The 16,709-nt window shown below is 45.3% G+C and overlaps 1 protein-coding gene across 8 annotated transcripts in view; it reads right to left on the reverse strand.

The window, feature by feature from the left end:
• Positions 1-3,489: 3,489 nt before the first annotated feature.
• Positions 3,490-16,709, reverse strand: part of DGKG (diacylglycerol kinase gamma) — a 191,869-nt gene continuing 178,649 nt past the window's right edge. For 4 of the 8 annotated variants that reach the window (XR_004901302.1, XR_004901303.1, XR_004901305.1 and 1 more), the window contains 2 exons: positions 14,376-16,703; positions 3,490-4,711 (listed from right to left, as the gene is read on the reverse strand). Coding sequence is in view for 2 of the 8 variants with exons in the window: in XM_036017811.1 (XP_035873704.1) it covers positions 16,605-16,703 (99 nt within the window). In the remaining 6 variants the exon portion in view is untranslated. Of the gene's footprint in view, positions 4,712-13,735; positions 16,704-16,709 lie in introns of those variants that run through there. The other 4 variants (XR_004901301.1, XR_004901304.1, XM_036017811.1 and 1 more) reach the window with 4 other exon arrangements.

Genomic DNA, 16,709 nt, shown 5'->3' on the forward strand with positions numbered 1-16,709 from the left:
CAGATGCCCCGACCTCAGAAAGTGAAGCGCTGAGAGACTGCAGCTCTTGCCTAGGGGGCAGACCAGCCAAGGTGGAGGGGCCTGGCACCTGGGCTCCTGACCCCCTCTTCAGCACACATCTGCCACACCACACTTGGGGCCCATTTTTTTCTGAGATGCTTCCTTCCCAGGTCCTCCCTCCCAAGGCTACCTCCTCCACCCCCAGTTTGGTACTCCATCCTCTTCTGCCTTGTCTCTCTGACCCAGTGTCTTCCCTTTAATATACTTAATGGCAGACATGGCAGTCAAGAAGATCTAGACAGGTTAAAGGATAGGCAGAAATTAACAAGATAAAACGAACATTAAAATGAAAAGATTTTGAATAACCACCAACGAATGGAGCCAGGGAGGCTTCCTTGGCCGTTAACAGAGCTGCAAGTGAAATGACAACACGTGTGTGTTTGGAGGAGAATGGATTTGAACTCACAGGCTCAGGGCTTCAGGCCTGGGCATGTGGCATTAGAAAAAACCTTAGTTTCCTCATCTTTAATTAACCTCAGTGGATTGTGGTGAGGAGCAAATGAGACCATGTTTCTGAAAGGACTCCGGGATCTGTGAAGCACCGTACCCATGGTAGTTATTAGCATTCATCAGGAGCTAGATGTTTGGCTGTGAAAGCAGGATGAATTAGCAGGGTGACACGGTTGCCAAAGAAAGCTAATGTGACATCCAGAGGAAAGGATGCTGCTCTGCACTTGTGTCGTGTCCCCCTCCCCCGCCCCACCCTGCCCCCATTTCTGGGCCACCATGCTGTGTTTGGTTCTGGGAATCGCACTTTAAGAGGGACCTTAGCAAACTCGTTTTTCCAGAGAAAGTTGCAAGAATAGGTCAGGGTCTGAGAGGCATGACGTATCAGGAACGATTGAAGGATTTAGAGAATGTTTAGTCTGGAGGGAATAAAAATAATACTTAGAACAAGGTAGCCGTTTCTAAATATCTAAAAGCTGTCTCTCAGAAGAGAGGTAAGATTTTATTTTGTGTTGCTAGTGGCCAAGTCAGGGCTCAACGATGGGAGTTAATGACAGGCAGATCTGAGTGCAATAGGAGCTGATCTAAGGCTCAGAGAACTGATCCCCCAGACGGGTTCCTTGGGAAGGTGGTGTTCTGCCCATCAGCAGGGCTTCGAGCAGAGGTGTCTACGCACACACAGGTGCAGCCCTAGGCAGTCTGGCTGAGAGGTTAGGCCAACTTTTCTCTGGGATCCCTCCAATTCAGAGACCTCGGTTATCTCCTCCGATCTCTCTGATCTTTCTCTCTGATCTACTTCCTCCTCATTTTTGCAGCCTTTGACTTTCTGTTCCCTGTGAATAGCTTTAGGGTTTTAGATTTGGAAATATTTCTGTAATGATTGATAGTCTGGTTTAATGGAAAGTAGGAGGGAAGAACATTTAAAAACAAAGGCAGTTTTGTTACTTTTAAGGACACACAGTAACCTGTTAGGTTGGGGAAGGAGCAGCAACTGGGGTCCTGTGTGTCAGAAAGTCTTGTAAATGCTACAGCAAATGGCTTACTCTTTGCTAGTGTTTAAAATGCAAACACAACTGCTAAAGGCCTTTGTTCTTGAATAGACCAGGATCCTCCTTGTTTAAGCAATGCTTTTGTTAGCTACAGACTTTCAAAAACATTGTTACTGTAAGAATTCTATATTATAAACTACTTTCTGGGTTTATAATTTAAGTGTTTTTGCAAATTTGGCTATATTAAATTTGGTGTAGGAGATTTAAAAAAATTTTATTGACTGCAGAAAAGCCATTTTCTTGAGGAAAACATTTTTCACGCATAGTTAGTGTTGCAGCTGGGAGGGTCGCTGAAGCTCCTCAGTGGAGTGGGCACCTGAGCTATTTCCAGTATTTTGTCCTGCCCCTGAGTGGCAATTATGTTTCTGTCTCACAGTGCCCCACCTCAAACGTCACAACCTCCATTTCAGAAACCTCCACCTAGACCGAGGCACAAAATAGAACTCAGCAGGCCCAGGTTGGAGGGGGAGGGAATGGGTAGGAGTGAGTAACAGTTTGGTTAGGATCTCTGAGGCAGAGTCCTTGCCCAGCCCAGAGGATAAGACTAGGGGTGTGGCAAAGGCTGAGGGTGCAGTGCCTGGGTTCCAGGGCTTTTGGAAGCTAGACGGTCAACTGAGGCGGGAATTGCTGGAGAGACAACAAAAGTGGCTCTTCCCCCAGGGCGTGGCCAGTCAGGGCAGCAAGGCGGGAGCTGAAAAGGCGGCAGGAGTCCACAAGCAGCTGCAGAATATCCACGGCCCCATCCTCCCAGGGCTGCTGCTCCCTTGCAGGCCCCAGTTCCTGAGGCAGCTGTGTTGAGTCCACACCTCCTTGCCTAGCCCCACCCAGGAGTGACCTTGAATGCTAGGCTCGAGAAAGCATCAGCCTGAGGCCAGATAATAGACTTGTGGCTGGGATCTAAATTCTGGGGAAAGGGGCCAGCTAGGGCTTCATTTTCTGTTTGCTTTTTCATCCCAGACCAGCATCCTCTCCAGGTCTCTTCTGTCTCAGGTTGCTCTTCTACAGGCTCCAGTTTCTGAGTTGTTCTAAAGTTTCTAAAGTCCCAGCTTGACTCTGCCCTCCAGAGTCCCTGCCCTCCAGTGTGGTGTGTGTAGTGGTTCTCAAACTTTTGTGAGCATAAAATACCAGATGGCAGGGTCGCCCTCTCAGAGATCCTGATTTAGGAGTTCTGAGTGGGACCTAGGCATCTGCACTGGAGTTTCTCTCAAATCCCACATCCCAAATATTTTATTTATTTATTTTTAGAGAGAGGGGAAGGGAAAAAGAACGAGAGGGAGAGATGTGAGAGAAAAAATCCGTGGGTTGCTTCTTGCATGCCCCTACCCCGGGGACATGGCCAGTAACCCAGGCATGTGCTCTGACTAGGAATTGAACTGGCAACACTTGAGTTTGCAGGATGACGTGACGCCCAACCCACTGAACCATACTGGTCAGGGCTGGACTTCAGATGTTTCTAATGTAAGCAGTCCATGGGTCATGCTTGGAGAAACACTAGTTTAGGGGAGAGAGCATGCATGTTGGGGTATGAGACAGAACTGAGTTACTGTATTACTTGTTGAGCAAGTTAATTATCATGTCTGAGCCTTTGTTTTCTCACCTATAAGATGCTAACCACTTCATCGGAGAGTTTTCAGATGTCAGTGAGAATATATGGACATATATGTGTGTGTATATGCATACAGTGTTTAGCAAGGGCTTATTTAATAGGATTTTTTGGCCTCCTTTCTCCTTGGTTTAATACCAGGAAAGTGGCAACAGAGTTTCAATTCTTCCCAGTTCTGGATTATCAGTGGAACCTCCCTGGCAGTGGGCAACCGTGGAAAGGTTACAGAATAGTCTAAGGAGCCTTCATGTCTTCAGTGCTCTGTGGTGGATCAGACAATCTGGATTTCTCAAGCAATGGCATGAAAAGAAACCACCAGGAGGTCAGAGGTCAGCCAGCTGCTGTCATTTTTATTTGCAGTAAAACTACAGTCAGGACAGACATATACACAGTGCATTACAGAACAAGTCCACGGCACTCTATGCAGGCAGACGGGCAGGCTGGAGCAGGCAACCATTACAGAACACATGTCTATGGGTGGGGGAGGCAGTGGAGGTGGACGAGCAAGGAGGGAAGGACCCCCTGGCACTGCGCTAAGTAGTTACTGCCTCAGTCTCAGCTGGTAGAGCTTACATTTATGGGCTGCCGTTGAGGTGTGTTACGTACAACCTGAAGCTTCAGCTTCTGTCCAGGGTCACCCCAAACACTGAGGTTTAGCTAAGTTCCCTAAAAGGGAGCAGTGCTTTTCCATTAGTGGGATTGAATTCCCTCCGAACACACTGCCAGTTACAAAGGGTAAAATAGATTTGATACACAAAAGGGAAAATGCTCACACTTCAGGAGTTGAGTGTGTGTGTGTGTGTGTGTCTGTATATGTATGTGCAAGTGTGTGTATAGGAGGAGGGCTTATCAAAGAGATTCCTTGCAGTGTTTTTTTTCCCATGTTGGCCGCCCCAAAGCAGTTGCTTTCTGAGCATGATCAGTCCTCAAGAGGGAAGATCGATTCTCAGAAGAAGGGCTGGCAGTGGCCCTCCTGGGTCAGCAGGGTGGGGAAGACGCATGAGAACGAGGACCCTGCCGTCTCTCCAATGGCCACAGCATTAGCCCCAGGTGAAGGCAAGATCACTGAAGTGGGAGGGTCTTTAGAGCCTCCTTGTTTGGTAGATCAAGGAAGATCTCACAAGGCTAAAGGACATGTCCAAAGTCATGTGGCTGAGTCAGGCTGTAGCCTACTCCCCGTGTTGCTCTTGTTTCCTAGGAAAGTTTCTTCATTCCTCATACCATAATGGAATGTGGAATGGCTCCCTTCCTCAGCAGCCTCTAGGGAACATTTGTCAGACTTTTCCAAGATAGTGGGGTCTTACTTGTTTTCTGTAGAGAGAGAAAAGCATTCATAAGAACCCCCTTCGCTGGTGGCTTCTTGGAATTCTGATTACTTGCTAGCAACAACAACTTCTCTGAGATATCTACCGAGCATTGAGGACAATGGAACAGACAGGCACAAAAGTTTCTTCTTCTCATTCTGTGAAAGAGGGCAGCTGTGCTGTCAGCTGGGTCAGCAACTTGCTGTAGGATCCTCTTCTTTTCCATTCAGTCTCCTGCCTCTTGCTATCTAGGGAAGGAATAAATAAATAAAACACCACAGGTTGTGAAATCTGCCTCCTTGCCATGTGGCTTAGTCCCTAGACACAAGGCCTCTATCAAGATTGTAAGCTGCCTTGGCCAGTTCCCACAGATCAAAAAGGGCAACATCTGGAGTGCCAGGCACTGTCCCAGTGTAGACCTGGCCCAGGGGTCTGGGAGAATGGCTTTGGGAAGGAACTCTGCACATGCTGACATAGGAACCAATGCTGACTGGCCACCATTCATTATTTAACCACCATCGTCAGAGCGCAGACATTAGGCTACGCTGGATCCCAGCTCTGTGTGCAAGATTGGACCCAACATCTAAAGAAGGGCCTTTCCAACAAGACTGGCCTGTGATTCCAGAACTCCCTGCTTGATGGGCTTTTCCTGTTAATTGAAATAGTTCTATCAGAATTGTGAGTCTGGCTGGGTTATGCTTACTTGTTCTGTTTCAGCTGGTTTTACAGAAACTAAATCTTCTTAACTTCTATGGCCTCGGTCTCTCCTTGGTTTCTGATTCTGCTGTTTCTACATGGAAACTAACATCCTTATGATCTGGATGTTCAACTATGTCATTTGGGTTAAACTTCCCAATGAAGGCACTTTATGCCCGAGATGAGACTCAGAGGTAAAGAAAAAAGAAGAGTGGTATTGAACAGAGGAGTCTGAGTTAGACATTAAGGATAATTTGTTGAAGGGAGAAGTTGTGAGACACTTGAATGAATCCTGAAATTGGGCCGTGAACAAGGTCCTCTGATCTTTCTAGGACCTTTTAAGCACAGACTTGCCTAGAGATAACAGAGTGGGCAGATGTCCCCTTAAAATCCCTCTAGTGCTCTGATTTTATGTGTGAACACTCTAAAAATAGAATCATGGGAGGGGGGAGAGAAACAGTGTGAGAATAAAAGGAGAAAAAGTGAAAGAAGCAGGCACTGCAAGTGGGTGGAGGCTAAGAAGAGCAGGATGCGATGGGAAAAGATGGAGAAGTAAGAGGACTGCATTGAACCATGTGCAGTTAAGGGACAGTGCCTGGTACACAGACATTGTTTAACAACAAAATACTTACTACTGGGTAAGTAAATAATTGCTTACATGTTGGAAAACTGAGATATAGTGTGACTTGCCCGGGTGTCTGTTGCTAATTGGTGTTAGGATGGGAAGCAGAGCTGGCCCCACGGGAGAAGCCGTGCAGGGCTGAGCAGAGGGTGAGGAGTGCACTTTCCGACCCGATGCTGTGTGGGCAGGAAGTGCCCTTGGGCCGTGGTCTGTGAAGCTCAGGAAGGACAGCGAGAACGGGCACAGACTCAGACCCCAATCTTCTCTGGCGCTGGCTCCAGCTGCCCAGGCCTGGAGTAACTGAGGCAGCAGAGAAGAGCCTTACTGCAAAGGGCCTCGTGGGGCCTCCCATCTCCCCAGTAGATAGAGGAAAACCAAATCCCGACCTTTAACCTTCCCTCTCCTCTTGAGAGCATGACCTTCCCTCGTTTTCTCTGTCTCTTCACTTCTTTTGAGCTTCCTGAGTACAGAGCCCAAAGGTTTCTTTCTGCCTTCAAGAAAGTGGAGTCTGGGAAAGGCAGGATCGACTTCCTGCAGATGACTTGCCTTCATTCTTCCTCTGGAAGGGAGATGGGAATTCCCACTCATTTCATCTCTCTCTGCCCTAGACCCTGTTCACAAATGTCTCAGGAGGCACATTTGAGCTGGAGGCCTCCGAGACATCAAGGAGGCTTCTGTCCTCGGGTCCCATTTTATTTCTCTCATTGCCCCTCTGGGGTGATCCAAAGAGCTGAGACAAGGGGCAGTGCCACCATAAAGGGGGTTCAACACGTGCAAGTAAATTGGTCTTTTGAAAACTTATTTTCTCCCATCAGGAAGCTGTGCTAGGTTTAATCAGTGGGATATAGGAGGGAACATTGTGCTTCCTTGACTCCCTGCTACAAATGACTAAGGCATTGCAGTACAAGTAAGCCTCCCTCTTCTGAGGAGGTAGAGAAAAGAGAAATCTTATTGCCTAGACAAGGCAATGAGAGTGTGGTGAGCCCCGGCCGCCATCCATCTCCCTGGAAGGGCTGCCAGCAGCTCTTACATAAGCTCCAGTGAGCTCATGTGTTTTCACGCCCATCAGCAGATCCTGGGCTTCAGGGCCAAGGGTTAGGCTGGAGGAGGGAGCTCAGAAGAGACTGTGCTCTTCCAAAGAGGGGGCGCTTTGGGAAGAAAACAAATTCCTACTCTCAGGATGGTGAAAACAATTTTCATTTCCATATTAATTAACAAAGACATTCATCCTCATGGCAGCAATGTCAAGAAAGGAGAGGGTGATGCGTGGTCTTATGAATGCCATGCTGTGGGGGAAGGGAGGCTGGGGTGGGGTATTTAATGAGTCAGGGTATGCAGATGTGCACTAGGAAACATGGTTAAGAAAGCTTTTCCTCTTTATATGTGGGAAGCCAGATGGGTGCTCAGTTAGATCTGCCAGCCACAGGCTGGGAATCAGGCCATGGTTGAGTGTCAGGTCTTGATTTCCATTTGTTGCCACCAGCTAGGTTGTTCTTGAACAGAAGACAGGTTGAATATTCTGGAAACTGCGGTCACTCATTTTACCTGCTTCCCTTTTGTTTGGCAGAATCACCGAGTCAGCAGAATTTGCAAGCAAACCAACCAACACCTTGCCCTCTATCTTGTCAGGAACATCTGCAGTCAGCTTGCCTTGGCCACAGCAGCTAAGCACAGAGCAAGTAGAATGCTGCCTGCCTCCCGAATACTTTGCCTATTGAAAATAAAATCTCACCCTGCGTAAGTGAGCCAGACGTTCTCTCGGGGGTTGACACACTTGCAGTTCTGTTATGCCCTAGTCGGGGGGAGGCTCTGTCTGTACGTCTCAGCAGCTCCCCCCTCCCCCAGTCTAGCTTCATATTCTTCACATTTGGGGGCAACAGTGATAATGATCTTTTATATGATTAAATGAACACGCAGACATGAGGCTTCCCTGTTTGACTTGCCCCAAATCATACTGTTTCCAGTCTTTCTGTAACTGCTAATATTTTAAACAAATTTTATTTCAAAAATAACACGCATTGTTCAGGTAAATTTCTAACTCCTTCAAGTGCTTTGCATTTTCTCTCTGGCATCATTAGTGCTTGTAGCACTTCCCAACTTAGTGTCTTTTGAGAATTTAGTTAATGTGCTGTTTACCTTCCTCTTTCCAGATCAATCAGGAAGATTTTGAATATTTTGAATACGGCCAAACCCTTCCTCAGGTTCCTCTTTCTTTTATAAATGATTCAGTCAGTTGAGAAATGACTGAGCTCATATAGACACAACACCCTGAAATCTTGTTCCAGAAATGCGGAGGGCACACACAAACTTTGACACTTAAGAAAGGATCCCCCATAATGATGTGCGTGTGATATTTTGGTGTGAGATGTATGTCATGACATCTGTAATTCACGTCAAAATATTTTGGTGAAAGAAAAGATAAAACAAATACGGCAAAATGATAACACATTATACTCATGGCTCTACTTTTCCGTATGTTTAAACATTTCATAATAAAAGAAATTATTCCCAGATGTTCTAATTCCAGGAAGTATATTTAACTGGGGAGTGGGGGATGGGAAGCTTTAGAAGGCTGACCGGGAGGGAATGGGAGGTGGAAATTGCTTAATCCTCTTAGGTTTATTATTATTACCTTAATGCCTGATAATAGCAGACTATGATGATAGCAAACCCTAAATAACAATTCAGTGACACCCTCTATTATTAAAACCCTCCCTGCAGTTGGGTTCGCTAAGCTAAACAATCTAGTCCTTAATCCTTTTACCTCAAGAATGTTGGGGAGAGAGGAAATATTCACCAGGAAATATTTTCTTTTCTTGAAGATCATGCCATTTTCTGGTAACCAATTGGTACCAGTTTTCTTAAAAAAAAAGGGGACAAAAATAAATTCATTAATAACTTTGAAAATACTGTTGTCTCTCCCTTCAGCAGAAAATACTACCTTTCTGGACTTTTCTTCTGGATTGACACTTATATTGTGAGGTTTATAAATTCCTTTCCTTTTGTACTAAAGTAAAAAGAAATGACCATTTTATTATCCCTCATCTTGTAATTCTTAGTAAGATTTCATTTTACAAAGAATTTTTTTGGAAAGGAAAAAGTTCATTTTTTTTGCATCATGCTAAAAGCAGCAAATTGTGATCCATCTCACGGATTTTTAAAAGGGCACTCCGAATCTCCATTCCACCTTTAGATATCAGTTACTAAATTGGATGTGTGACTGCCTGACCTCATTTCACTGCTCCTGATCTTTAATATAGTCTGTGTATCTTTTCATATGACCTTTTATATTATGTGAATACTCTAGCCTGGTAGAGTTTGTTGGCAGGTGTTTATTGCTGGCTGTCTATTCTCTGAGTAATGTCTTAGGATATGGCCAAGCTGGTGCCTTGGAGAGAAGACCTAACAAAAGGGCGGTGGGTAAGCTGTGCGTGGGCCTTCTGCTGCCCAGATCTGCTCCTCCTCAGCGTGCCTCTGCGTGCAAATGAATGGTATTTGCCACTTCTGCTCTGTGGAAGGAGAGAGGCCTGGATTTTCAGGTTGAGAGGGAAGTAAGTCATGCACAGGGGACTGGCTTTGGTAAATCCCTGTCACTGTGCTTGCAGCTCAGAGCAATCAGTGATGGCACTACACGCGTGAGCGTGGAGTTTGAAGGCAGACAGTGGCAGATCTAAATCTTGGATCGGCTGCCTGAGGTTCGCTCTGTTTCTCAGTTTCCTCGTTTGTCAAAAGGGGAACTACATAGCACCAACTTCGTCAGGTCCTTGTGAAGTTTAGAAGTGCTTGTAAAAGTAATAGTCTTTGGACTGGACAATAAATGATAGTTGTTATTTAATAATAATTTCATCAATGCTTGGACATTTTCATTTTCCCATTAACTCAACTTTAAGCTTAAAAAACAAACAAACAAACGTTTTCTCAGTCCTTTCTTCCATTTTTGGACCATAGTGCCCATCCTCATCTCCCTTGCCCAAATAAACCTGCTAAAAAAACCCCCAGTTCTCTATCTCTTTCATCTCATGAACCTGTATCTTATTATGTGGATCTCTTACTGTGTTGTAACTCCACCTCTGTGCTGTTTTTTTTTTATTCTTTGTCAATTCTGACTTGATCTCTAAGAAGTAGAATGCAAATATTTCTGTCTTTCTGTCCAAGTTGAACTTCATATTTTCTGAATCATGAAACTGCCCTCCATGTGACCTAGAAAGCCCTTTGATGATCCATATTTAGCTGTATCCATCACTCAACAGATGTCTGGGTAGTTAGAGGCCCCCATGAGCTCCCTCTACATCCTGTGGTTTCAAGTTCCTGAGTTGTTAGTTAGAAAGCTTTCATCTCCACTCCCCCACCCCCCCTTCCCTTATCTATTCCAGGGTAGAAGGACAGATACTCACTATATTCACTATAAGTATTACTTCATTGAACAAATATTTACTCATTATCTACTACACGTTAGATGCTGGGTTTGATGTTATCCTCTTTACTTCCAAATTGCATTTTCCTGATTTGACCTCTTTAGAGCAGTCCTCCACGTTTTCTGATTACTTCTCTAGAATCTGCATTGAGCATCCAATTAAATGGTGTCTTCTATTTGCAGTGTTTCCTGACCCCTGGGAGACTTAAAGGTTTAATTGCAAATTCTGAAGCCATGCTGTAGTGCACCTGCCACTGCATCCACAAATTTTAAGGTAACATAGGTTTACCGTGGGCTCTGCCTAAGGCAGTTTAGTTAGCAGGTGAGACTGCAGGGTTCTGCTTGCCAGCCTACACCATGGATGTGAAGAATGAAGTGGTAGCAACAGTGGAATACCCCACAAGTTAAGCAGCTAATTTCCACAAACCTTTGGTTTTGTGTCTTCGGTTTCCCACAGAGATACCCATGAGGAAAATTCCTCTCTGTTTTTTGAGCTTTCTGGATCTTCCCATTAGATAGCATCTCTTGGCATCTGAAAGGCCGCCTGCCATTCTGTTCTCCTGTGGAACACAGATGGCCCAGCCCACGCCTATCACTAATGAGGATCACATGCAAACCCTTCTTGCTGGAGGCTCCCTTCCCCAACCCTAGCCCTCCTTCCCCAAGCAGGCCAGTCACTGCTGACCATGGCATTTAAGTCTGAGAAGGGTGCTTGCTGCTCTCCCACTCACGGAGTTAAATAGAAAATCTATTATGTAGGCCTCGGGAAATGAGTCCCATTCAGCTAGCATCTGAAACATTGATTAAGGGATGGCTGCCAATTTGATTGCAAGAATGAGGTACTGGGACCCAGCTGTCCATGGAGGTTGTTGAGTTCAAATGTGGAAAAGCACTGGAAATGCTTAAGTAGGAACATGATTAGATGGCTAGACAGGGGTTGACCAGGTAGGAGATCAATTGGTAAATGCTATCTAATCTTACCCAGGATGATAGTAGTGGGGGGATCATTATTTAAGAATGTTAAAGGCACCAACATATAGTAGAAAAGCATACATTTTGATGTCAGATAGATCCATGTCAAGTCCCAGCTCTATCACTTGCTATCTGTCTGACCTTGGACAAAGTACTTCACCTTTCTGTATACTAATTTCTTAGCTGTGAAACAAGTACAATGGCTACATCATAGGCTACTCTAAGGATTAAATGGGATAGCACACGAAAAGACCTAGACAAGATGTCTTGCACCCGATAAATAATAAGTGGGAATTCCCTTTGCCATCTCCCCTTCCTGTTTTCTCTTTGTAGTGGAAAGTTGAACGATGCACTCCAACGTGGTGGACTGTCCGGTGAGCTAACAACGACGGCTCCACGTGAAATTCTGTACAGTCCTGTTTCTCTTTCTTTAATCTGAAACTTGATGGATATTTGAGATGTGGATAGTTTATTTCTTATTGTTGTTGCAAGTCAGATACAGGTCTGGTATTTATGACTAGGAGAAGAAGTCCAAACTACTAATGTGGACCCCAATAAAAGGCAAAATTTCTTTTGTTCTTAATACATGAACTCATGCCTTTAATTCTTACAGCTACCTCGGAGAGATCACTGCCACTGGCTCCCCTCGAGGGTACCAACAAGTCCGACCAGTCCTTCCGTGTGTGTGTGTGTGTGTGTGTGTGTGTGTGAGTGAGTGAGTGTGGTCTAACTGGTCAGTGCCCACTGACCCAGAAAGCTCTCTGGGAGTCATTTTTCACTCTTTCAGACAAGAGACACGGAGGTATGTTGTCCAAGAGGAAATAATAAACCTATTGATTTAACATTAATACCTACAAAAATACTTCAACAGCTTTTTGGACAAGGTAGATCAACCACTGCTTGTTTCCCACCCAGCTGGGTCAAGGCTCTCCCTACAAGAGCTGGTGGCTGTTCATTCCCCCACAAGGCAGCACTTTCCTTTTAGGTCAGGGCTAAGAGCAGTCATTAAACTGAATAAAAATAGACCTCTTTACAACTGTGCTCTTTAAACCTAGTGCTGTTCTGTGGAACCACACAGAAGTCTGACCCCTGGCAGCTCTCATGTTTTCTCCTGAATTTTCTCCTAATCCCCTCCCCACTCAGGGGACAGAGTCTTTGGTTCTTGCTTGAAGACATGTAGAACAATGGGAACATGGGAACAATAAAAGTAGTTAAATAATCATCCCTGGCTTGTGTGGCTCAGTGGACTGAGTGCCAGCCTGTGAATCAAAAGGTCACAGGTTTGATTCCTGGTCAGGGCACACGAGAGGCAACCTATTGACATCTCTCAGACATTGATGTTTTTCTTTTTCTCCCTCCCTCCCCCTCTCTTTAAAAAGAAATAACTAAAATCTTTTTTAAAAGTAGTTAATCACATAGAAGAAATAAGAAAGAGTGTCTTAAGAATGAAGACTTTCCATCCTAGAAAAGTGCTTTTGGAATGTTATTGCAGAGGACGGCTACTTGCACGCTCCCTTCTTTCCTGAAAACAAAAGGAAGAAGTGGTGGGCTTAAGCCAGTGTTTCTAGTCTGTCGATGTTGGCAAGCAAATAAAGGCCTCTCTGGTTCTTTACTGCGGGTTCTTCGAGTTAAGCCTCTCTATGCAACTCCTAGGAGATCTAGTACTGGACCACAGGCCTCTTTTTTCATGGAACATTTCATGGTTACTAGTATTTTGTGAAACACCTTTTAAATAAACATGGTTTCAGATATGCTGTTTGAAATAACTTCCTGATAGATTATCGCTGGGTCCTGGAACTGGTGGCAAAGAAACACTCCGAAGTTTCCTTGCTTGGAGGGTTGGTAGACTCTTCCTCCCTCCCTCCCCTTCCCCCCTTCCTCTCTTCCTTTAACATTAGCACGAGGCACCCACCTGCCTGCAAGTGCCGAGGAGTAGGCCTGCGACAGGGAATCTGGGAGTCTAGATCCTCCCATCCCATGATTCTATTTTTATGGATCCCAATTTGTGGTAGTGTTCCACAGAAGGTACTAGCTGGGACAGGAGGTAACTGAGAGCTTTGGCCAGCAGGAAAGGGGGATAGAGATGGGAAAAGTTGATGCAATTATTTTTGGCAGGAGCTGGAACTAAAGCAGCAGGAGAGAGTAAGTTTTAAGACTCTCTGGCAAAGAAACTTCCTAATCTGTCACTGAGTATGTGTAAAAAAGTGATTAGTGTGTCTCTATATTTATCATGATTACTCACAAATATGCAATTTACATAATATATACAGCACATTAAGTACTATGTTACCTTATATAATGTGCATATGTATAATGTATATGTATGTTATGTAACGCCAGTCTGGAGGCTCTTCCAGGTTCTGCCAAGTATTTCCTAATTTATTTGGCAATTTTAACATATCTTTTCCATCTGTGGAAAGAACTCTTTTGAGAGGATCTGGTCTCTGACCTGAAATATAATCATCCTACTAAGTCTATCTTAATTCTCAACTCAATGAAGGAAACCCACAAAGACCAAGCTGTAATGAGGTACAACTCCTAGCCCATTAGTCCAGGGACAACACAATGTGTCAAAGATTTCCTGTTTTATTCTTTTTATTGCCAGTGGGGTAGAAACGCGGGGGCAGGCGAGAACATGTCTGTGGCATGGCCAGCATCAGAATAAGATGAGGAATAAGGACTGGATCCTCCCCTGACTGCCTGTGTGACTTTGAGAAGTTACTAAACCTCCGTAAGCCTTGCTTTCCTCATTGTCAGGATTGGGATGATAATAATACCTTCTCTGCCAAACTCAGAGGTTGCTGTGAGGTCCACTCTGATGAGTTACTCTCTAGTAAGAAACCACAGTCACAGTAGGCAATGGATGAATTGCAAGGTGAGAATAAACAACATTAGGCTTACTGAAATTACCAAGTTGGAAGTTCAATTCCACCCAAGTTTGTTATACTCTGGCTCTAAGGAAGACTTGGGACGTGTCCCTTAAGCAACATTGTAAGTCCCATGCACTACAGTAGAGGGGGCAGAGGGCCAGTCTCTGGCTTGTGAATCTTTGAGAATCAGTTTCATCTGTTCATAGTGCCGAGTGTTAACAGCCTCAGTGTTGGGGAATCAGGGCAGAAACACATGCAAAACTTCTGTAAGTGCCTTAGAGTAAGTGACCCCAAACCCGAACCTCTGTGCCAGAATCAGGTGGCTTCCAAGATAGTACCTGTTGTCATTCTGGAGCTTGTTGGTCCCATCATCATGGATGCCATCACTCAGGAGATTCTTCGGGTGGCCCGGTCTTCTCCTTGCCGAGTGTTCTGCACTGTTAGGTTCAGCAGGATGGTCCTCAATGTCTGTCCTACATGGTCCTAGAAGACTGCTTCCTTCACAGTTAGAATCAATTTGTACACACAATCTTAATTTCCCCTTCCTTGTGCAAAGCTCCTGACTCAGTGCAAAGAGATTAGAGGAAGCTCAGTGGAGCAATGTCCAGTGGACCCAGGTTTCCCCTTGAGAAATCTCAGAGAGTGTGGAGGCCTGGGGGAGCAAAAGTGTTGAGGCAAATGTTTCTCCTACCAAAGAAGCTCCATAGGCACTGGCCCTCAGGAAAGGAAGGAAATGCTGGCACCTGCTGACTGAAGCCCACTGAACTCTGCTGAGACCCCTCTGGGTACTGGCTGGAAGTACCTTGCAGAAGGTACCTCAGTCCTTTTGTGACTCTCCACTGAGGTTATCCCAGCAGCCAGGGTTGTTTCCATGCTGAGAGTCTCTGATGACCACAATGAGGTGATAAGTGGAGAATGTGATGATCTGTCCAGTGCCTTCAACCCCAGACCAACTTCTTACCAGTTCAGGCCAGAGAGAATCTCTGGGAAGCATCACGAGGCCTCATTTTCTCACGTGGGCTTGTCCCATCCACACATGTGTTGCACATTCATTCTCCCCTGGCAACCTGGATCCAAGTGGAGTCATTTCTCAGCGACCAGAAATGACTCTATTCCAAGGAGTGTGGGTTATGTTCTCTACTGAATATCTTAGGTGGCACCTATCCCAAACCGCATTAGCCAAGATACGATGGACAAGTCTCTTAACTTTCCTGAGACTCAGTTTCCTTATCCGACAAATGGGAGAACAAATCCTGCTCAGCATCTATTTCATGGTTGTTTTGAGGATCCGGAACAGAAACTCTCAGTCTCTCTGGGATACAAAGCTACTTTCATTTTCCTTAAATCTCACAGCCACCATGGGGCAATGTGTCTTGACATGGAAATGGTGGAATGAGGGAGTAAAAACTTTATCTTTCCCATTTTCTGTTCTTATACTACGTATTTTTTTTTCAATCGGGAAAAGTTCATTTGTAAATAAATATATTTATAAATATATATGCTACATATATGTACACACACATAAGACCATCAGAAGGGGCTTCAGGTCATACTCTGGGAGTGCTAGGTGCAAAGAGGTGGGGGCGGGGAGGAACCTCCCGATGGTTTGTCTACTGGTCTCCTCAGCAAACAGCCCTTCCCTCCTGACTCTCTGCCTTCAGGAATACACTGCCACCAGGGCTTGGAACTCAAACAGGAAACACGCTTTGGCTTGAAAAAGAAAGAAGCTGGGTGTTTTTTTTTCTTCCCTTTTTTTTACACAATATTATGACACCAATTTGAAAAATAAATCCCAGTTTCTCTGCTTTCCCTCCCAGGTGTTCACAGAACTAAGAAAATAAATACCACATTTAAGGTGTCCTGTGCAGGCAGCTCTGGGGGCTCTTGGAGCCGTCTCTAAACAAACACAGCCACCAGGAGAAGGAGAAGGCTTCGGGAAATAACAAGTGCCCACTGACAGCACAGAGAACCAAGAATGGAAACACAGCTTTCCACAGCCTTTCTGCCTCCTCAGCAGGTTCAGGGAGAAGCTGTCGCTCGAAGGACAACCAAGAAACCAACGTGCACTGGCTGGGCTCTGCCAAGGGTTATGTTCTGAGTGTCGGAGGCCGTTTGTCTCATTACAGAGGGACCTTTGTGTAAGTTGTCTGGAACGGGAGCTCATTCCCGTGGCCACATCCGATCTCACCACGGGCAGGAAACCTGCAGCCCGCTCCTTGCGAGTGTCCATGGGGAAACTTACAGGGCTGGTGGGAAGAAAGGGGGGTTTCTCCTTCAATCTCAGAAAGTCTCACTCAAGGCCTTCTGGGAGTAGTGGTGGGGTTGCTGCATGAGCCAACCATACCCTGGTGGGCCCTACGTCCATTCAAAATGTTCTGCTGTCACTGGCTCTGTTGGGGTATGTCCGTCGTTGAAATAGAGAGAATGCATGGCAGGGTGAAGGTTTCCTCCGAAAGGGTGGCTTCATTTCCACTGGTTAGAGAGGAGAGTGTGTGTATTTGTATGTTTGTGTGTGTGTTACAGTTTCTTGTTTTCTCTCTTGGTTTAAGTGGCAATCGGCACACTGTTTAGTCTTTTGAACGGCTCTTCCTCCTCAGCGAAAAGAAGCTGCTCTTCTGGGGAGGTCCCATCATCATGGGTGCTTGGTTCTTGTGAGTAATTTTAATCTAAAA

The sequence above is a fragment of the Phyllostomus discolor genome, chromosome 2, assembly GCF_004126475.2.
Source record: "Phyllostomus discolor isolate MPI-MPIP mPhyDis1 chromosome 2, mPhyDis1.pri.v3, whole genome shotgun sequence".
Lineage (NCBI taxonomy): Eukaryota > Metazoa > Chordata > Mammalia > Chiroptera > Phyllostomidae > Phyllostomus > Phyllostomus discolor.